At 34.4% G+C, this 23,943-nt stretch overlaps 1 protein-coding gene across 1 annotated transcript in view; it reads left to right on the top strand.

Annotated features, from left to right (window-relative positions):
* The window catches only part of LOC149783127 (exostosin-like 3), a 42,437-nt gene extending 28,640 nt beyond the window's left edge, over positions 1-13,797 (top strand). The window contains exons 6-8 of the mRNA XM_089931351.1: positions 493-637; positions 6,269-6,397; positions 7,253-13,797. Of these exons, the coding sequence (XP_089787477.1) occupies positions 493-637; positions 6,269-6,397; positions 7,253-7,462 (484 nt within the window). The 3' untranslated portion in view covers positions 7,463-13,797. The remainder of the gene's footprint in view (positions 1-492; positions 638-6,268; positions 6,398-7,252) is intronic.
* Positions 13,798-23,943: the final 10,146 nt, after the last annotated feature.

Below are 23,943 nucleotides of genomic sequence, written 5' to 3'. Positions count from 1 at the left end.
CTCCAGTCTTCCTCTTTAATGCTGTTTGTGCATAATGTGAAGTTTTGGGGTAAGAATTGGAAGAGAAGTTTGGGATTCTTTACTTGCAGTGATTGAGTACAAGGCAGAAAATGTGACAAGACACCATGTGAGCAGCAATCATAATATACCACTCATATCGCAGTGAGGTGCATCTGGACTACCATTCTTAGTCTGGTACCTTTTCACTCTGGATTTCAGTTTATATAAAAGAATAAAAACAGGATCCAGTCAAGATGCATCTTTACTAATGGTCAGACTTTATAGACTTGGATATAAAAGAATTAGAAATCATTACAGCAGTGATATAGTCTGGACAAGCTTGAGCCGTGTGGAGAATATAGTGCCTTGTTTCATATCTTATGTAATCATGGTAATCTGACATTTTTAATTTAAACGTTTAGGATTTTATTTTAAGGTATTGTGATAAACAGGTACATGTATTTAGATAAAAATATGGGAAGTAATTTGCAGGGTGTGGAGGGAAGAAAGAGACAGGATTGTGGGATTTCCTGGAAGGTTTCATGCATGGGATTTGAAGAATAAAAGCTGGCTCTACAACTCGAACTACTCATGTGAGTTGTCCATGGTTCTGACTGGGGCAGCTTTTTTCCACAAGGTAATATTGATGCCATAGTGAAGTGTGGAACATTATTTTCAAGTGAATTAAAGAAATTTCATGTAACTAATAATGATACATACTCTGTCTATCAGTGTTTTTTTTATGATCGGTATTTCTCCTACACCACTGGAGGTAGCTATTGGAACTTATTAATATTTTTTGTACTTATCCCATTAAAATACGGTTTTACAGAATAAAAGGAAAAACTGTTGTAAAAAGATATTTGTGGTAAAATCCAGATAAATTTCTAATCTGTGTTTGATTTGGATCTGGGTCTCATATTAGCTTTAGTGGAATTAGAGAACCAAACTAACTTCACAGTAGTGCCTCAGACATTTTAGAGAGACACAGTCACGTTTATTGGACATCTCGATTCAAGTATGTTATGTGGCGGGGGATATGAAATCAATTATTTGAAATTGAGAGATAGTAACAAGCAATTGAGCTGCAGAGCTTTTGGAACTGAAGTTTGTTCAACTTAACTTGAGATAAATAAGGTCTATGAGAACGTTACACACTTTTCAGATGAATGTTTGGAATACCACACTTTTTAAATACACATTACTTGACAATATCAGTCATGTTATTTTGCTACATCTTACTGAAAACTGGTGAACCATGCAGAAAAAAAATGCCTTGCTGAGATGATCTAGTTAGGGTTGGCAAATCTGCAGAATAATTCAAAACATGTTTTTTTTACACACAGTTTTCTAAAATTTTAATTTTGAGTATTATATATATAATTTTATTTATGATTTCTTGATCACATGTTTGACATGTATCACATCTGCTAATATTGTGGCCAAATGGAATTTTGTGAAAGATACTCGGGCCAAATCCAACTTTTGGACAAATGTTGGATTTTAAAAAGGTCATTTCATTAGTTATTTACTAACATTTTATTATTGTATTTATGTGTATTCCTTTGTAAGTGTGCAAATCATTTCAAAGATTTTTAGGAGAGCAAATGTTTTGTTTCAGTTTTACATAATTTCTGAAGTTCACTTAATATTTTTTTGTTTCTTGAGTAAGTGTGCTTTATGTTTACTGTCTCTCTTGCTGCAAAAAATCTTTTTGGTGGGTGGGTGTTGATGTAAATTGTAGGCTTCAGTGGCAGCAGTTCTTTTTTTTTATCAGCACTCTAATGTCATCACAATGCCATCCCATCTTTGTTATGGTTTAGATTACATTTTATATAACATTGCCATCCCACCTTTGTTATGGTTTAGATTACAGTTTATACAGGGACCCAGAGTGGCTGAGTGGTCTAAAGCACTCTTCATTAAGGATCACTGCCATCTCACCTCTGTCTGCGTGGGTTCGAGTCTTGGATTCAGCAAATATGGGTATGTGAGAAAGCTTGCCAATAGCTTCTTGTGAGTCAGTGGTTCTTTCCAGGGTTTTCTCAAGTTCTTCCTCCACCATTATTACTGGCCACCATGTATAGCCTATCGTGTGCTGAAAAATGGCGTTAAACCCAACAGCAATAACAACAACAGTTTATACAACATTGCCATCCCACCTTTGTTATGGTTTAGATTACAGTTTATACAACAATGCCATGCCACCTTTGTTATAGTTAGATTACAGTTTATACATTGCCATCCCACCTTTGTTATGGTTTAGATTACAATTTATACAGTAAAACCTGTCTTGAGAGACCACTGCTATGAGAGACTGCCTGTCTTGAGAGACCAGGTTCTCCATGTACAGATTTAGAGATTATATATTGTTATAACCTGTTATGAGAGACCACCTGTCATGAGAGACCATTATGTTTTGGCAGAAGGGGTGGTCTTTCAAGACAGGTTCCACAAATATAAAGTTGCCATCCCACCTTTGTTATGGTTTGGAGTACAGTTTATACAACAATGCCATCCCACCTTTGTTATGGTTTAGAGTACAGTTTATACAACAATGCCATCCCACCTTTGTTATGGTTTGGAGTAGAGTTTATACAACAATGCCATCCCACCTTTGTTATGGTTTGGAGTAGAGTTTATACAACATTGCCATCCCACCTTTGTTATGGTTTGCAGTACAGTTTATACAACATTGCCATCCCACCTTTGTTATGGTTTAGATTACAATTTATACAATATTGCCATCCCACCTTTGTTATGGTTTAGATTACAATTTATACAACAATTAACATGTTCATAGTAATTTCATCCACTGATCATTTAATTGGGGGGGGTTTGCTGCAATTTTCTTTTGTTCTGAGATTTTTTATTTCATTTCTCTCAAGATAATTATCTTTTTTTCTCAAAAAATATTGAATATAATGTGGTGTTAATTTGCTGTCACTAAGAGCAAGATGTTTTATTCTATAGTTATTGACCAACAGACATTGATTTTTTTTTTAAAGTGTCGGGCACCTGTGCCCAAAGATTAAATTGTTGGTCCCTAACATATCTGCATTATACAGTCCTACCCATTTATGTCAACATCCTTAGGCCCGAGGAAATATTGTCGACAGGCAGATGTCAAGATAAGTGTAGGGGGTCTGAAAGAAAGATACAAGTTAAATTCATCAGTAAGGGGTGACCTGTCATCAGTGAGTAGCATTTACGCTTTGAGAAAAGAAACAATGGAAATTTTGAGTACATGAAGACAAAACTAGTGTGAAATACACTTGTATATTGACAAATTACATTTTGGTTACCTTTGTGCATCGGTCACATCCTGATATGAAAAACGTTCACTACAATATTCAGTGTTGATATTCAATGTTGGCATTAGCACATGGTTGCATAGTTGTTATTTACATGCTTCAAGTACATGTACTTAAATTGGCCTAGATTTTGGTCAGTCTGTTCCCATCTTATTGAGGCTACCAAGGGGATGGGGCTATTCACAGGGAAATGAAAACCTGTCAACAAGTTGGCTTAAACAGTACATGTATTTAGTTACAGAAGTCATCGTGAAAAGTACATAAAAGTGAACAAGAGATATGCGGCTGATATGATTAATGAAGTCATAATATTGTATACATTGACACGTGTTAAATAAAGTTAAAAAGGAAACTGTCACAGCACAATAAACTTGTTTTAATCACTGATCACTTTGGAAAATGCAAGAATCAATCAGATTTCATTGCTTTTATTTAAGTCGCCGCGAGAGTCTAACTTTACTGGACCAAACAAAAGATTGATTTTATATCTGACCGCAACATTAAAGCCTGGCGGCAAGATCAACTAATCGTTGAATAAAGTACAGGTCAGATCTGGCCGCTTGCCAACATAAATGATTAGGTGGGAAAATTAAAGCCTGTCAGCGAGATTAGCTAATTGTTTTGAATAAAGTATGGGTTGGAACTGGCAGCTTGTCGACATAAATGATTAGAAAACAAAGGATTTGTTTAATCTGGGACTAAGGGGTTCTGTCGACATGTACATCTATTTTTTATCTCGACATCGACATAAGCATGACAATTTTGGTAGTAATTGTTGACCAAGGGACTGGGACTTTGCTTTTTTGTCGAAATAGGTGGCATGTTGACATAAGTGATGCCGATATAAATGGTAGGACTGTACCATGGTATGTTCATATATACAGAGTTTTATAGATACCATATTTACTGTATGTATTGGGACACTATAAAATAATTACCAGTATATTTTCCTGTCCCAGACCTTATGGTACTTTTCACCTAGGTCATGTGACCCAAGACTTAAGAAACAAAATAAATTTGTGTTGAATTTGTGTTCCCCACTCATCACTGCATTCATTGTTATTTGCTCTCTTTCTTGGACAGACTGTCAATAAGAAAAGGGTTAATAGTGTGAGAATTTGCACTTAAAATTTTTTTTACTTTAGTCCTTGCAGTTTCCACTTCAGGAGATAAGTTGTCTTAAATGAGAATTTTTCATTGCATGGGGAAGCTAAAAAATATTTATGCACTGAAAGTATGAATCATACATGAGTGCAAATGACAATCTTTTAGCTAGCATGGGTTACAAAAAAGTATAATTAAAGCAAGTTATTGCTGTGTATACTATTTACCCTGCAGTCATCGATGCCCATTTGTATCAGTTATGATTACCAATGGCAATCAAATAGAAGCCAGGGTGGTGTATAAACACAATTGGCAGAGATGCCATAAACTCATTGTTTGTACTTAATGACAGGATATCAGATACAAAGGTTATTTTGTTACAAGCAAGCCGACCTCAGAAGACAATTTTGGATTCTTTTAAGCATGCCGATATTTTTAAAATACCAAGTTGGCTGACAGAAAATCCAACTTTGGTTCCTTTTTACCAATATTCACAGGAATTTTGAACAGTAATTGAAACAGTGGAGCAGTTTTTAATGCAACAGAATCTAGTGCTTCGTGCATGGACATTGATGACCCACTGTTTTCCAGAAGATTTTGTGGAGAAAATAAAACCTTGTTTGATAAATTTGTGATGGCCAGAAGAGAATATGATTTCACTGACACAGTATGATTATTAACATGGATGAAACTGGATGATCTCGTTCCTGAATGGACTCTTGATATGAAGTTGGTTAAAAGTGTGAGAATGTGCATGACTGGTGCAATTTTTGTTAAAAATCCAACATTACTTCTTGCAGTTTCTGCTTCAGGAGATGTGTTGTCTCTAATATAGTTTTTCTTGGCATGAGGAAGCTAAAAAAAATGTCCAAGAGCAGGGTTGGTTTGATGAGAAGATGTTAAAATGTTTTATTTCAAGTACACATTTTAAAATCTTTCTTAAATAAAATTTAAGTCCCCATGTGTGTGTCATTACATAGTCACTGATTGTCCAAAAGCCAGTAGCTGAATTCATATTTAAGATTTCATCATATTTGGCACAGATTGAAAATCATAGACTCCTCAGGTCAGGTACACAAAGATAATGGTATGTTAGTTAAATTTTTTCAGTATGAAACAATATCTATAACCAGGGCTTGAATGCTGGACTAAAGTGGTGCAAAGCAAGCATATTACTACTGTGCTGACCATGCAATAAATTTATTTTATTGCTCAGTACTTACACAAAAGATCCAATTTTGTTCCAAGTAAGTACAAAGAAAGGGTTTGACACAGTGTAGAAATATGTGGTGACCATAAGTCTGTTATGTATTTTTACACATTATCAAATAAGATTTTTTCTTCTTCAGATACGGAATAAAACTTGAATGTGATTTTGCACTTATATCATACCTCCATCTTTTATGATTTCCAACTAGCTTCAGCCAAACAGTTTGAATAGAAATGAAAGTACATATGAATTTAAAATACGTGTTTCAAAACTTACCCATGCTTAGCCTAGTTATTATTGCAAAGCTGCATGTGCAGTATGAAGATATGGAATACGTTGCTGTTGTTCTTGTTTTAGGGTTTAAAGCCATTTTTCAGCACACGATAGGCTATACATGGCGGCCAGTATTAATGATGGAGGAAGAACCCAGGAAAACCTCAGAAAGAACCACCGACCCACAAGAAGCTACTGGCATGCTTTCTCACATACCCACATTGGCCGAATCCGAGACTCAAACCCATGCAAACAGAGGTGAGATGGCAGTGATCCGTAACGGAGAGCGCTTTAGACCACTTGGTCACTCGGGGCCCCATTGGAATACGTAAGATCAGATGTAATTATGTTGCTGTTTTTATTTCAGTACTATGCGTATCTATACAGCTATGTGATGCCTCAGGCAATAAGGAATAAAGTGGACGAGTACATGAATTGTGAAGACATTGCCATGAACTTTCTTGTGTCCCATATCACTAGGAAGCCTCCTGTGAAGGTATGATGTATGAATGGTTGGATGAAATGAGTTTTATATGTATCATACTTAAAATAAGTCTTTTTCTTGGCTCAACTGTTTAAGTGTGGTGAAATATAGAAATGGATGCAGCAGTGTCAGCAATATTAAAGCCACATATCTTCTACATGAGTTGCTGGATTCAATTAAATCTCTTTGATAATATCCTCATAGGTCTCAAGTTTATTCTTTGTTAGTGTAGTATTACTTCTAGGGCTTAAACTATGTAACAAAGACAAGGCAAAACCCAACAAGCATTCCATTTTTCATAATATCAATTTATTTCCCTAAAATATAGAATCAAACAAAGTGAAAAAATTATAAATTAACAATAGTATGAATGAATTCCTTTAATTCCTAAATGTACAACAAGTTTCACAATAAGGCAGAAATTATGCAAAGGTATTCCAAATGAATGTTCAAAATTTCCCCTGAAGAATCATAGTTCTAATATACACAAAGTTTTTTTCAAGGTAATTCAGTGAAAGTTAAGTGTCTCTTGAGTTCTTGAATGTTTCACATAATCCAACAGAGTTGTTAAATATCCAAGTCCTTGAATAATTTCACGATAGTCCAGCAAGGTACTTTCTGTTCAGAATAAAGTTTTCCACTCTGCAACTATTATAAAGACTGAATATATCTGAAGAATGAAACACTGTGTGCTTAATTCCTTTAGATAGATAAATCTGGGAACATAGGAATAAGTTTTACAGTTTAGTTAAGTCTTTTGACAAAGGAGAAAGTAAACAAAAAATTTCATATTCTTTAACAACTTTTTTGACATTATCATACCTGTTTTACTAATGTATCTGAAACTAAGTTTATTTCTGTGAACAGGTGACCTCTCGCTGGACCTTCCGCTGTCCAGGTTGTCCACAGACTTTATCCAATGACAGTTCACACTTTGAAGAGCGGCATCACTGCATTAATTTCTTTGTCACAGTTTATGGCTATATGCCCTTGTTATACACACAGTTTAGAGTGGACTCTGTACTGTTTAAAACCAGAATCCCTCATGACAAACAAAAATGTTTCAAATTTATTTAACTCCAGAGAAAGTCTAATCGGACAAGGATTTTCAAGAGTGCCTTATGATGCAGAAAAAAATCTGTAAAGTTATCAAATTGCTTGTAATGTTATCACTACAGCCCTAGTAACATATGGCTGAATATTGCCTGTGACCTTGACCTCTGATCTTTCAACCACTCATTACCTCTGTTAATATGTGACAAATCTATTAAATCTATTAATCTATTAACACTTTTATTGAAATAGATTTAACCCATTTATACACATCTTAATTTGCCCCACATCAAAAAATTAGTTTCTTCTACTGATTATTCCAGATGATAGACGTACACTCCAATCTGCAAGCACATTATGCAGTGGCAGATAAGGGCCTGTGTTTTTGTTTACTGATTACTTGTAAAACAAAACTGCATAAACCCAGACCTGCCAATGCATTATGCAATGCCAAGTCTTGGTCTATGCAATCTGCAGTTTGACTTGACTTCCATAAGTAAGTATATGTGGTAGAGCAATCGGTGTTGCATTTTTCTATACAGATACTGCAATTGTTTTTTTTGTTTATTGATATTGTCATCATTTTATAGTAGTTCTTTTAATAAAGCAATTAAAGTATGTTTGGATTTGCCACAGATTGGGTATAGTTCTCAAGTTAATCTAGAAGTATTTCCTTGAATGCTATAAACTATGTTTTTCTTCTGGATGCAAACAGTTTCATTACAATTTAATTTCATAGATGTGTCTATTTTTTTCCTGAAATATGTATTTGTATCTATTTAATTTTCTTGATGTCATCACACCTTAAACTCAACAATAACAAAAAGATGACAAAAGGAAGTAAGTTGATTGCAGTACACCCTCTCTTTATGGTTCACTGTCTCAGTCCAAAAATATTTTTCTTAAAGTTTTTTTAACCTTTCCATTGTTTTGTGTTTTTATTTTATTATCATGTTTAGAAAATCAAGCTTTATTTATTGGAAATTATTAACTCCCCTGATTCTAAGACTAAGTGAAACTTATTGTATGACTTGCATCTTTCATCTGTTGTCCTTCTAATATTTTCTTGTTATCAATCTGTAATCCATTTTATTGATCCAGTTTTGATCAGATTTGGAATATGGACTTATATCATTAAGATGTCAAATGGGTTTGTTGATAAGTGAGACATATACATATTAACATGATTATCTTGCATGTAATGGAGCGAGGTTCTTACCATACAAGAGGCCATATTTCCTTGGTCAGTTTCAATCAACCTTGGTAAATAGGCTGTTATCATCATGGAAGTGATCCTGCATCAGGGTGTCTGAGATTGTTACCACTCAGGTATTTTATCAAATTTTTATCTGATTTGGAACATAGGCTTGTATGTATAGCATCAAGATATCTGACAAGTTTTAATGAACAACATCCATGCACATTTATAGGTTTACTTGCATATGATTGGCTGACTTGTTTCCACTCCTGAGGTCATATTAGTGGTGCAGGTTTTATCAGACTTTGAATACAAGCTTATATCATAAAGCTTGCAGACATATCCCATCATGAGTAAGAGTAAATGAGGGTAGCTGATCATGTTACCGCTCTAAAGACTGTGTATCTGATCCTGTTTGATCAGACTTGACATGATATAGATACAACAATTTATTAACAGTGACATCTATGCAGGGGATCTCACTTGTGATTGGTCAAGCTTCTCACTACCTGAAAGAATTGAATTTTAACCCAATTCTTTCAGAATAGGTAAATATGCTAATATTTTTAAGTTTTGGAGAATTTTTATTATGACCAAGATGTCTGCATATTATTGACATGAATTATATTGAATTGGCTGAGCTTCTTCCACATTTTTGTTTTTGATAGGATTTTGATCAAACTTGGTAAATAGGCTCACAGCATCAAGTTTGCATAGGTACATAATTATAAGCAAGATAACTGAATACCAATGAAGTGAACTTATATTAACTGAACTTTTCAACACTCAAGCAGCTCTATTTCTTATGAGATTTTGATCAAACTTCTTAGATAGGCTTATAATCGCCAAGATGTTGGATGAACTAGAGCTTATGGGTTTTTGTTCTTACAATACTAAATAAGCTAGCATAGTGCAAGGGAAGCTGTAAAACTGTTCAAACAAACTGAGTGGTATCAGGCACACATTGACCTCTTGTTTATTCTTCATGATATTTTTAAAATTTAAAGTCACATCAAATTTTACCAGAAGATTGTAAATGTTTCTTTTATTCTGACCACATATGTATAAGTATATATGCATGTGCATATACATACATACATACATACATATATATATATATATATATATATATATATATTCTTCAAATTTTTAGTGGTTCTATTTACTGTAAAGCTTTCTTTATAAATGTTGTTATGACAAACATTATTTCAGATTTCATCATTGGTTGGGTGATGCAGTTTTCCTGTTAAGGTCTTGGTTGCCAGGATGAAGAAGTCATTTTTGGAGTCTTCATGCTGTGAAGTTAAAGATTTATGCATGTTGTATGATTTGCATGATAAATATCATATTTTTCATATTTTTGTATGATACCATTTGTAAATAATAATGTAAATACACAGTATATTTATATGTCATGGTGTTTGTGTGCCTTTTAAACTCGTTATGATAACTCGTTTCTGATTTATGAAAGAAAAGAAAATTATATATTATGCATGTTATATCAGTTTTGATTTGTTTACAATGTAGTATATTTGTGAAATTATTTAATTATTTTCCATTGGCATGATGAAAAAGCCTTCTAGGAGAAAATAGATGATATGTACACTTTTTGGTGCATTGGTTGTCTTTAATAACTTGTGTTTATTCTGGTGTTGGTTACACACTTGATACTCACATGTACAGTGTAACACATTTATTACAAATCTCGCAGGAATGGCATATTTACTTCATTTCTTGCATGGAGGTTTTTTATCCACCAAAGCCTATGACATAATGTCCACTCTGTTATTAGGAACAGTTTGTAATAAGGTACTTTCTATACTTTGCTACTCTGAATGGCCTTTTGAAAAGATCAAGAAATTATCTTTGAGGAGAGGTAAACTAAAATTCGAATGAAGCAAGGTAGTATTTTACTTGGAAACAGCACATTGCGCTGATTTAATCTTTTTGTTGGTTTTTATGGCACTTTTAACACATTATTGGCTATACCATGCCAAGAGAATGTGAGGTAAGTGCACTGAGGCAGCTGGCCTAGGCAGATATCACATCCTTCAGCTTGTAAATTATGAATCTGACTCTACCAGTTGAGATACTATGGCTCCCTTTGAGCTGATATAAAGTTATGATCACAAAAAATATACAAGATGTAACATCCACATCTGGATTCTATCTGCATACATAAGAGTTCATATAATTGATTCACATAATCTATTTCTGTCATGTTTGTCATTCTAAGCAAAAAAAACCGACAAGACATGTTCTGTTGGCAGCAGAGGAAAAAGCCTTGAAAATGCCAAATAACACAGGATGAATGTGAGACAAAACTATCCATAAAACCTAAGTTGCCTCCCTTGTGAATGGGGAGGGATATGTATAACTTCACCAGTATCAACAGTGTTAATGTCCTCTATTGAAGCATGTATCTTCAGCAATAGTCATTGAATTCAACTGACACATTGGTACAGTATTTTACTAGTCTATTTGTTTCATATCTTTGATTTGTTATGCCCATGTTACATTTTTGTGTCGCATAACAATCACCTTCTTGTCCATGTTTATACAAAATGTTACAATTAAAAAATGTAATGCAGCTTAATTTTTGCCATGATTAATGTCTGATGCATATGAATAAATGCGTGATTTTTCAGTATATTTTTCATGTGTAGTACACACAGACTGTTTTCAGAATTTTGCTTTTATTTTTACAACAGTGCTATATTAGAGATTTACCATTTCGTTTTTAGAAGTGGATTGGGGATTTCTATTTCAATTTTGTTCTGGCTCCCAAGTAGCCCCCACCCCCAAATTCTTGATCTAAAATTTAGAAGAAAAATGCTAATTAGTTAGATTATATTAATTTACAGTATATTAACTATTTTGATGTAGAAAAATTATTTAAAACATCAGGTTTGAAAGATAATAACAACTCCCCCCCCCCCCCCCGCCATAATTAAATGATCCATGAATCCCTCACTATGAGAATGGACTAGACAATATGGTAATAGCATCAGATGCTTTTGTAACTTTTTGTTCTTTGTATTAAAGAAATTGAAGGCTAGTCTGAAATGATTGCCACATTTTATTAAATTAGATACATGGATACCACAAGCTTTAACTGTAAATCACTCAGAGATGATGTGTGCTTTTTGTAATATATTGTGTTTTTTGTTGGTTGATACAATTTATGGTTATGATCCATATATTAACTCAATTAAAAGTGGCCGTTTCTGCCAAAGTATTATGCGTTCATGTACTTTGATTAGGCAAAACTATAAATTGAAATACTAGTATTTCCCATATAGTTATGGAATAAGTACGTCTTTCCAACTCATTTGTGTACTAGCTTAGAAGTTGAGTCAAACTGCAAATGACATAGGTCCTGAGTAGCCATTGTATAATGTTCCAGTAGATCTGGGTCTGTGTTATTTGTTCCACTGATTACTGCTAAATAACTGCATAGACCAAGATCTGTCATTGCATTATGGTACAGAAGATCTGGGTCTATGTTATTTGTTCCACTGATTACTGCTAAATAACTGCACAGACCAAGATCTGTCATTGTATAATGTGCCAGTAGATCTGGGTCTATGTTATTTGTTCTACTGATTACTGCTAAATAACTGCACAGACCAAGATCTGTCATTGTATAATGTGCCAGTAGATCTGGGTCTATGTTATTTGTTCTACTGATTACTGCTAAATAACTGCACAGACCAAGATCTGTCATTGTATAATGTGCCAGTAGATCTGGGTCTATGTTATTTGTTCCACTGATTACTGCTAAATAACTGCACAGACCAAGATCTGTCATTGCATTATGGTACAGAAGATCTGGGTCTATGTTATTTGTTCTACTGATTACTGCTAAATAACTGCACAGACCAAGATCTGTCATTGCTTTATGGTACAGCAGATCTGGGTCTATGTTATTTGTTTTACTGATTACTGCTAAATAACTGCACAGACCAAGATCTGTCAGTACATTATGGGACAGCAGATCTGGGTCTATGTTATTTGTTCTACTGATTACTGCTAAATAACTGCACAGACCAAGATCTGTCAGTGCATTATGGGACAGTAGATCTGGGTCTATGTTATTTGTTCTACTGATTACTGCTAAATAACTGCACAGACCAAGATCTGTCATTGCATTATGGTACAGCAGATTTGGGTCTATGCATTTTGCAGTTCGGCTTGACTTATAAGCAAATATATGTGGTACAGATATAAGGAAGCCTCCATGTGCCATCAGCTCATTCCCTACATTTGATACCAGTTTCTACCTTGAATATGTTTTGTTTTCACTTCACATAACAGTGTAGCTTAGAGAGCTTTTCACCAAAGCAGTTTTATACAAGGTACCTGCATTTTGTATGAACAGTCCTACAGAACTTTTTAGTCTAGATCTTTTACACAGCGTTCCAACATTCTGGATGAACAGTCCTTTGAGAACCATTTACAGCCCCACATTTTTAACAAATGTCACATACACTATACATGAACAACCAAACACTATTTCAATAGAATGGAAAGAAAAAAGACTTTTTAATAAAAATTCACTCATTCTTTGAGTTCATCCTAAATACCTGTGAATGTATTTATCAATTAGATATAGTATTATAAAGGTACACATAATACCTGTGAATGTATTTATCAATTAGATATAGTATTATAAAGGTACACATAATACCTGTGAATGTATTTATCAATTAGATATGGTATTATAAAGGTACACGTAATACTCACAGTTTGCAAAATGTGGTATATAAATTAGTACCCACGAAGTATACAAAATCTATATAAATAAACATAGAACTAGAATGGTATAGAAAATGTTAATATGTCAAATTTATGTGATGATTAAAAATGTAATTATTATGATTTGATTCTCGTCATTCCAGTGTTTCCTTGTGTTCATTCATTCTTAGATTTTTAAGTGTATCATAAATTTCGTAGCATTTAGCCTTTCAATTTTTCTCAATAAGTTTTTGATATCTCTGAATTCTTATATTCAATATCTTGTGTGCAATATGGAAGCAAAAGCTTTATTTGTAATGGCTATTGAGACAAAAAAAAATCACTGAATTTGATCAGCTGATGTATTTTTTGCACCTTAAAATCTTGAAACACTTAATTGGTTTTAAATAAATACTATGCATTGGACTGTCTTGCCTTCATGTTCATTCAAGATTTAAAATGTTAAAATGTAATCTATGATACAGTGAAACCATTTTTTCCATGCATTGGACTATCATACCACCTTACTTTTTGTCAACATCAGACATGTTAGCAAATATAGCGAAGCCGGCCTGTAAACGACGCATAAGAAACCACAAATTGTATCCTTTATGGTCGTTTGTCCTATAAGATAGAGGCAAAAATAGAGAAATTAAGAACTGTGATTTGTTGATGCTTTTCGTTATTAACAGGAACCATGAAATGTCCATTGAGGCAGGGTTAAAAAAAAATATTTTTTTCATGAACTTGCAGATTGAAAAATGTAGCATGAAAAAATTCTCTAGTCTTGATGAATGTGAATCAGCAAGCTTTTGTACAATGTCATCAAAAGTGGACAGCTTTCTTTCAAATCCTATCCAGAAACAGTTGGACTGTTTGAAAAAAGATGAATCGATTCAACTTGCCAGAAAATATCTTTCTTAGGCAAAAGTTTCCTTAACGAAGCAAAAAAGAACAAAACATTTTGGCCTAGTATTTGGTGGAAAAGAATGTTTTGGATAAAAGTGCTTTTGTTTCAATCAGTAAGTAAAAGCAAATGAATTAAAACTAATATACAAGATGGAATTAGAATTAAGAAAGCTTGAACTTCAGATAGAGGAAAAACAAATGCAGTTGCAGTTACAGAAATAAAAAAATGCTATTGGAGAAAGAGTTACAAGCAGAGGAAGAGGAGAGAGAAAGAGAGAACAAATGCAGTTACAGAAAGAGGAGAAACAAATGCAGTTTTATAAGGAAGAAACCCAGATGCAAATGCAAAGAGAGAAGGAAGAGAGGGAATATCAATTTAGAATAAAAGAAATAGAACTGGCAAGTACAATGCACATTCTCACTTCGCATACAAATTCAAGTTTTGATGTGTAAGAATATTAGGCTAATGCCCCCATTTTAGAGAAAAAGATGAAGACAAATATTTTCCTTTTTTTGAAAAATTTGCTGAAAATTTAAAACAGCCAAGGGAGCATTGAACTAAATAATTACAGTGTGCACTTTTTGGCGAAGCCTGAGATGTCTATGCATCCCTGTCACTACAGCAGTGCTGACTATGATTTGGTGAAGGATTGCATCATAAAGTGATGCGAGTTAGTCCCTGTGGTTTATTGGCAAATATCCAGGAACTATGAAAAAGAAGCTGACAAACTCGTGTAGAATTTGCAAGAGAAAAAGAGCAGTTATTTGATAGATGGTGCATAACCAAGAAAGTTGATCAAGATTATGAAATTCTTAGACAACTTGTATTAAACCATGTCCATACTGACATAAAAGCTTATTTTGATGAACATAAGTTTGAAACCCAGGAAAATGCCACTCATGCTGTTGACGAGTATTCCTTAGCTGATAAAGTTTCTTTTGTAAATAAGACTTCCACTCAACAGTCTTCTGGTAGAAAAGTATTTCAGCCTAATACAAGCCCTTCTAAATCTCAGTCTGTCACAACATTGAAAAATCAAGCTTCTGATAAGCTTGATCAGAAATCCTTGTCTCTTCCTACGTGTACCTATTGCAAGAAGAAAGGACACGTGATTTTTTATTGCTACATATTGAAAAATATTCATCAGAATTAAGACAGACCTATTGCAAATGCTCTTATTTTTAAGAGGTCATGGTCACATTAATGTATTGAAAGCAATACATTTATTGGGTCTAATAAACTCCAGTCTGATTTTATTATGGAGAATTATGAACCATTGATGTCGAAGGGTTCTTTATCTTAGATGATTTGGCCAATCCCATCCCTATTGAAATTGTATGGGAAACAGGAGCTTCTCAGAGATTTTGTATTGTTAGGTACTTTGCCTTTTTCTGAGAAGTCTTCTAATGAATGTGTTCTTATTCAAGGAATAGAATGTGGCTTTGTTAATATTCCTCTCCACTGTGTAAATTTGTCATCAGACTTGGGATCCGTGACAGTCGGAACAGTGTCTGGAGACAAGGTTTTGGTTAATCCACTTGTAACTGACAAGCCTTGCTTGGATCAGAAAGTTGATCCTATTGAAATAGAATTCCATGATTTATACACATCTTGTGCAGTTACTAGAGCTATGGCAAAGAAAGCTCTTGAGAATGATGTTGATCAGGAACGTATTCCTTTAGCTGACACATGTATTTGTCAGGCTTTAGATGGGGTCACTTTTACTCCTTGTTTGGATCAAAGGGTATTGATCACAGTGATCCTCTTTTTAGCGACTCGTTCTCTTTATTCTAATCAGGATGACAAACGATAATCACTTGTCGTCGAACATGAATGAGATCTCATGTATGTTTCAAAGGGCCATTAGTGAAACTGAAGCCACTGAAGTACCTGTCTGTTATTTCATTAAAAATGGAATTCTTATGAGAAAATGGAGACCTCACGAGGTACCTGATGGTGACGAGTGGTCAGTGAATTATCAAATTGTTGTTCCAAAATCGTACAGACAAGAATTCTTAGGCTGGCCCAAGAAACTCCTTTGGCTGGTCATTTAAGGATTAATAAGACTTATCACAAGATATTGACTCACTTCTATTGGCCAAAAATTAAAAGTGATGTTTGTAAATACTGTGCATATTGTCAAACCTGTCAAATGGAAGGAAAACCCGATCAGAAGATACTTAACACATTAACCCCTAACGACTAGTTAACGTGGCAGAAGGTAGTAGCCTACTACCGAGTTCTGTAGCATCATGGTCATGCATGATACACTAAAGTGGGTGGTATTATAGAAAGGTAGACAGATGAATCTCTACAAAGATACGAAATAATCTGGAAAATCTAGTTGCACTACAAAATACAGATACAAAAAAGCTCATTTTTTGGACCCGATTTTGTGTCCGGATTTTAGACTTTTTGGTCTCGGGTCTAAGGCAAACCGGTATGAACTGCAAACAGACATATGAACCTTTGCAAAAAGTAGGATAAGATGGGTATTTGGAATAAAGAGTGGTCTCGATGCAAAAATAATGGCTCCGTTTAGCCCACCTACCCAAAAAAAGAACTCCAACTTTTAACCTTCTGCTCATGCGCGAGCCAAATAGCCAATGAAAAACGATGTTTCTAACACAACTAGGCAGTATGTTATTGAAAGATCGCCGGGGATTTGATGTTTTCGGATGTATTCAGAAATAGCTTTCAAAATGTGTTTCCTACTCGATTTTCAGGCGAAAATGAAAAAAACCTCCAGGAGTTAATGTGTTATGGCTCATCTGCAACTTATTCCTGCATATGACGAACCATTTAGTAGAATTATAGTAGATTATGTTGGTCCCTAACCCAAGACCAAGTCAGGTAACCAAGACTTGTTGAGCATAATGTGTGCGTCAACTAGGTTCCCAAAGGCAATTCCTTTTAGGAACATTAAATCTAAAACAATAGTAAAAGCTTTGATAAAGTTTTTGTACTCAATTTGTCCTTCCCAAATCTTTCCAATCTGGTCAAGGGTCAAATTTTATGTCTCGAATTTTCCAGCCAATTATGCTTCAATTTCGCATCCTGCAGTTCAAGTCAAACATGAAATTGTGGATTGACAGAACTACATTGGAGAGACCTTTTGATTCTGGTAATATAGATCTGTCTCTCTCTCTCTCTCTCATTCTTCAAAATTTTCTTCAGATTAGATATTACGGCCCTGACAAAGTTACGAAGAAAATGAATGAGTTAAAGTATAATGATAGTACTGATGGGATCTAAATAATTTAAAGGAATGAGAGGGATAGCCAAGTTAATCATGCAATTAATTTAATTGTACCTCAGTGAGGATTTAAGTGAAGGAATGCAATCGGACTCTATTGACTTTTGGGTGACAGATCTTCGGAATTCAGACATTATGAATGATCTGGACCAGAAAGTTTAATATTTGTAACAGAAAGAAAGAAATCAACTTAAACAGTTATTATTTGAATATGAGCACTGATTTCCAGATGTTCTTACAAGAACAAACGAAATTTTCCATGACGTTGAAATTGTAAATTCCACACATGTGAAACAACATCCATACAGGATGAACCCTTTCAAACAGGAATACTTGAAAAACGAAATTCAGTATTTGCTGGAGAATTATTTCACAGAGCCCAGTAAAAGTGATTGGAGTTCACTATGTATAATTGTTCCAAAACCAGATAAAACTTTCCGTATGTGCAATGATTATAGGAGGTGATCAGTGTGACTAAAACATTAATTTCCATTACAAGAATCTGTGACTATATTGATAAGATCAGAAATGCCAAGTATGTCACCACATTTGACCTTCTGAAAGGATTTTGGCAAATTTCACTGACGGAAAGAGCAAAGGATATTTCGGCATTCGTGACTCCAGACGGACTTTATCAATTTAAAGTGATGCAGTTTGGGATGAAGGGTACGCCAACGTCTAATGAATATGACTACCTCTGGTCTAGATAAGTGTGATGCTTACATCGATGATGTCATCATCTACAATGATACCTGGGAATAATATTTAGCGACAATTCGGAAATTCTTTGACAGACTCACCAAAGCAAGTATGACAATTAATTTATCCAAAATTAAGTTCTGGCGTGCTTTTTTAATTTTTCTAGGACATCTCGTGGGACATGGACAAGTTAAACCTATAAATGCTAAAGTCAAGGCTATCTTTGAATTCCCTGTGCCGGTTAGTAAAAAGCAACTGATGCGATTTTTAGGTATGGTTGGATACTATCGGAAATTTTGTTCCAATTTTTCTATAATTGCTGAACCCCTGACAAATTTATTGAGCAAGAAAAACACGTTTCTTTGGACTGGCAAATGTCAGGAGGCTTTTGGTACGTAAAAACCCATACTTAAAAGCGCACCAGTTCTTACAGGTCCAAATTTCAATCTTTTAAAATGTCTATTGATGTTGGGGTTGGAGCAGTATTGATTCAAAAATGGTGTTGATCATCCAGTGTGCTGTTTTTCTAAGAACTTAAATAAGCACTAAAGAAATTATGCAACAATCGAAAAGGAATGTTTGGCTTCAATATTGGCATTACAACATTGTGAAGTTTACATTAGTTTAGCTCCTTCTTCGATTATTGTGTTTAGTGATCACAACCCCATTACTTTCATCAGCAAGATGAAAAATAAAAATCAAAGCTACTTAGGTGGAGTTTGTTGTTACAGGAATATACTATTGACATCAGACACGTTAAGAGAAAATACATTTTAATAGCAGATGCACTTTCCCGTGTATAGAGATGTATTATTTCATGTATAATTCATAAGAGTTGTTCTTTCTTCTTATTTATTTATTTAAACATCATATATAATTAAACTATGGTAAAAGAAAGCTTTATTATATAAATCTTTCTTTTTCTTTATGGGTAAGTGTTATGTATATTTGATTTAATTGGAAATTTTTTGTTAGTTTATTTTTTTAAATTCCATTTCATGCTATTTTAATGTAACTTTATTTACTGGATTTGACATTGTCTAGAAATTCATTTCAGTTCTGTTTGACCTGACTGTTTTTTGTAAACAACTAATAAAAGAAAGTTTGTTATCTAATGTTGACATAGTTCTTGACCTTGGTTCAGAATCAGTAAGAGCTGAAGTAAACAACGTTTTTAATTATGTTTTTAATTCTTTCTCAGAGTAAGATTCATAAAGCGAAATCGAGGACATACTTGCAGTACGTGACAAATAACATGTATCAATTAGGTTTTTGCAGAAGATTGACCCACATCCAGGCATATGTTTTGCGTTGTAGCTAGATTTATTATTGATGATATGAGAACGGATAGTCATTAGTGCCTTAACACTTGAGAATTTAAAGTGTTTTATGTTGTTACCAGTTTTGGGGCTAATTATTTTGTTTTCTTCAAATAATTTGGATTTTAAGTTTGTTTTCCCTGCAAATATAGTGCTCTAAATTATTTTTTGGACAAGGGCATTTATCGAAATTTGCACTGAATTCAAACACTGGAATATCATTTTCGATGATTCAACAAAGAACTGTTGACACACATATCTGCACGACGCTGACCACAGCATACGTCATCACCTTCCATTTTGGATTTCATTGGAACTCGAACTCAGTTTCATTGGGACTTTTTATTACTAGGACTTCTAATTTTTTATTCTTGGATTATTTTTGTATTTGATTCGTAGAACCTTATTTTTACCTTGTTTTTCTATGGAAATAAATTATTTGTTAAATTTTATCAAGTTTGTTGTCTTCACTTTTTTCTTGTTACGTTTTGTAAGAGCCTAAACACGTAAGAGGTAAATTTACATTTTTGTGTGCTGTTCTTTATACAAGTACGTTAATGTTCATATAACTACATGTGTGTGGAGTTACCAATTACATTTGCTGGATGGATGTATTTTTAACAAGTGATCCAATGTTTCCAGCTTCCCCTTTATATCTGGAAAAAGCAATAGTTAACACCATGGAGTGTCATGGTGTATACATGTCTAATTTGGTTAGAAAACTAATGTTCGTTGTACGAACTGACACAGTCCAATGTTTGTCTTACTTTCTCATTTATGTCATATTTGGCACAAAGAGTCTTGTGTGTTTTTTATGGGGATAGATCTTCTGCAAATCCAGTAAGCATTGTCCTTTTCAAATGATTAAAGGTAAGTGGTACGTTTTCTAAAAAATTTAAAATCTTGTCAACAATATAGCTAAAAGTGAAAAACAGTATTTTCGTCACGCAAGTAACAGGCATGACGTAGGCATTACTTTTATAGGGTCGGTGGCGGCGTCAAAAAGTTAAGGTGTTGTGTTACAGTCTTTTAAAGTCACGTATTTTTCAACATAAAACGGATCCTTGCTTGAATATAACTGTATATAAAGTTTATAACCTTATACGACTGGAGGTAATGTCTCATCTGCGTGAGCTGAAATCATAATTCCGTTAGTAGGCGGCACTCTGAATATCAATGAACACTTATTTTTATCAAACATGGTTACTCCATGTCGCAATCTGTCAAGACTGGTTCGATAACCAGCAATTGATGACGGGTTCAGTTTGAAAGTTACGATTTAAGGCTTTCCACTTCAAAACGTTTGTCAAAATAAATATTCAGACAAATGAAACCTGTCTTGATCAGACTATGTATTCATGTGCATCGTAACCCCGTGAGCTTCGGCTTCAGGTCAAATATCGTTACACTCATTGACTTTGGCTTAAAGGTTGAAGGTCACTAAAGAATCGTGTGAAATTCAGTATCTTGAAGAAATTCAAAAGAATTTTAATGTTACATGATATATTAGTACTTTACTTAGATACGGTATGCAGCTGCGAATGGCATAACTTGAATAAAAAAAAGTGGTTTTTTAATAAAACTCATTTTCTTGGTACATTAGTATCTTGAATATTATGAACGGTATTGACGACCAGCACTAGTTGGCTTTCGTTTTATGGTTGAGGTCATTAAAGAATAGTGTGAATTCGCTATCTTGAACAAATTCAAAAGAATCTTAATCTAACATGATATCTTAGTATCTCTCAGTCACCCCTCAAAAGTTTGCATAACCAGGATTGTGTGACCTTAGGTTCAAAGTCAACGAATGTGACTTAGGTTTTAAAATGTAATTATGAACACCGTAGTATGGATACATGCATACAAATGGAGTTTTATCAAACTCATTATACTGGTATATTTTGAAGGAGTCTGATAACCAGCTCTAATGATATTCAATTAATGGCCAAATGTAACTATTGTTTTTACTGATTTTAGTTCCCCATTTAGTTGGGCCCTATACTGAACTTTGTGTTTTAAGGATATTTTGGGGCTTTGTCTTTGTTTTGGGTGCCTTTATAACATACCTAAACTTATTTGGCATTGTGTAGCCAGGATCGTTTTGATGTCCAATCGCATACATAAATAGATACTAATCTAGGGTCGCAGCATCTTGTCCAGGCAAGTGTAATTCATAAACGTGGTTCCACGTCGAAACAAATTGGATTAGTTCAGTTTATTAGTATAAATGGATTTTAACTTAACTCGGCATGTCGGTACAGCATAACAAATCTGAATCGAATTCAATGATCGATCATCCACGACGTTATAGTCAAGACTGAAGGGCATGATAGATGTTTTGTCTTCTTTCTAATTTTTCAATTGTGAAGGTATTAATCAAATGGTATAAATAAACAACCACATTTTTATATATAAACACCGACATTTGTCTCTTTTTCTGTGTGCAACGCTTGCCAAACAAAAGTTCGCGAGATCGAAACCGACATCGGCATCAAATTGTTGAATACTCTTTGTACTTTTATGTTCAAACTTTTTAAAACTTGCTCATCCCCCCTTTTTTTAGCATTTTTTATGCCTGTCGTAGGATGGGCAATGAACCTAGTACTAATATAGTATCTGACCTGGTATGTTGGAGTTTCTCAGGAATATCTCTGAAGACTTAGATATTCATCGATTATAAGGATGAAAGAAGGACGAAATTGACCTGTCAAATATTCGTATAAAGTTTTTTCACCCATGAATACGTCGCTTCCTACGAGAGAACTCTGGTTAGAATCAGTCTTTGGTCAGACAAGGGGGTCAAGAGATTAAACATTACTTACTGCCCTCTGCATGTAATGTGATTTTAATGAATGTTCTTTTTGTCTTCTTCAAACGGCTACAATAGGTAACGCGCTCTTAACAACCCCTCCCCATCTCTCTCTCTCTCTCTCTCTCTCTCTCTCTCTCTCTCTCTCTCTCTGTGAAACCGCTCTGGTGGCCTAAGTGGTTAGCGCGTCCGCCTCAAACGCTGGAGGTCGCGGGTTCGAACCCCGGTAGTGTCATACAAATGGTACTATTGGCTTCCTGGCTTGGCGCTTATCATTTAGAGGTTAGTGTTGGGGCTGGTCGGCGTGGTGTCAGGATAATGTGACTGGATAGGACATGATGCTACGGCACGATTCCACTGTGCTAGATATCAATTATAAACTGACACACTGCAAACATGATAACGACATAACTAACAAAAAATTAAAGCTATATTAAAAATCCAAATCTCTCTATCTCTCTCTCTTTATTATTTTTTTTTTTTTTGCGGGGGGGGGGGGGTTATTAGTAGATCTTCGACCCCCAAATAGCTTGAAGTAAATATTTTGGCTCAGATTTGCAGTTGTTCCAAATTGGAAGATAACGACTGAACACTCTGTATTCAATTTTAGTTGCTTCTAAGTAAAAAGCTGTTGTTTTTTTTCTACAAATTACCGAATCTTCTTTTCTCTTGCATATTTCGAAAGAACTCAAATTTGGCAGATTTTAGTAAAATATATATTAACAGGATTCACAAAATTATTATTTTGCTGCTGTTGAAGGTGCGTCATCTTATTTCACTCAGTTTCCAATGCTTTCCTTCACAAACAGTTACCAGTAAAGACACGATTTCGCAATAAAAATCTGAGACCTACTTAATGGAGATCGAGCAGGAAAAAAAACAAATTTACAGTTTTCTACCTAAACTATGAAAATGAAAAGGTATACTGATCACATATCTAAATCTTAATAGATCTATGGTTTCGAAATATCGTATTAGCTGTCCATAACGGAGTGACTTGATCCACTTTTGAGTCTATGGATGAGCTCGTTGACAACACGTCTAATTTTGAAAGGAGGAAAGCAAACTTTGTTCAGCATAGTTCCACTAGGAATACATTAACATGGCAAGCGTAAAATACTGCTAGTAGAAAGTAGGAAGATATCGGGTCATTAATTAAAACTTTAAAATTTGTGACATTTCGTTTGTTCCCTCGTTCTACGTTGGATTTTATAACATGGCAAAACTGATACATCCTACCATGGAGATAAACTGTGAAGACAACTAAGCTTCTACGGTTCGTTCGTTCTTTTGTCTTTTGACAAACTACACCTGCTATTGGATCGCTTTCTCGTATGTTGTTAAGTACAAAGTTTGTTAAATACCGTATACACACAACCATGTGTTCAACACAAACCCAATCTAGATCATAGTTAGCGTTCCGTTAGGTCATGGTGTTTGAAGCATTCACCTCACGTAGGTTTACGTGACCAGCGTGAGGGTGTGTACACTTGATTTTACTCTTGATTGGCGTGATTTCAAGTTTCACCAGAGCAACCGATTCAGTAAGTTCGGGGAAGTGAGGTTATACAATAACA

This window comes from Sinohyriopsis cumingii, chromosome 14 (genome assembly GCF_028554795.1).
Source record: "Sinohyriopsis cumingii isolate HCF-2022 chromosome 14, ASM2855479v2, whole genome shotgun sequence".
Taxonomy (NCBI): Eukaryota; Metazoa; Mollusca; class Bivalvia; order Unionida; family Unionidae; genus Sinohyriopsis; species Sinohyriopsis cumingii.
This window is presented reverse-complemented; position numbering and strand designations above follow the sequence as displayed.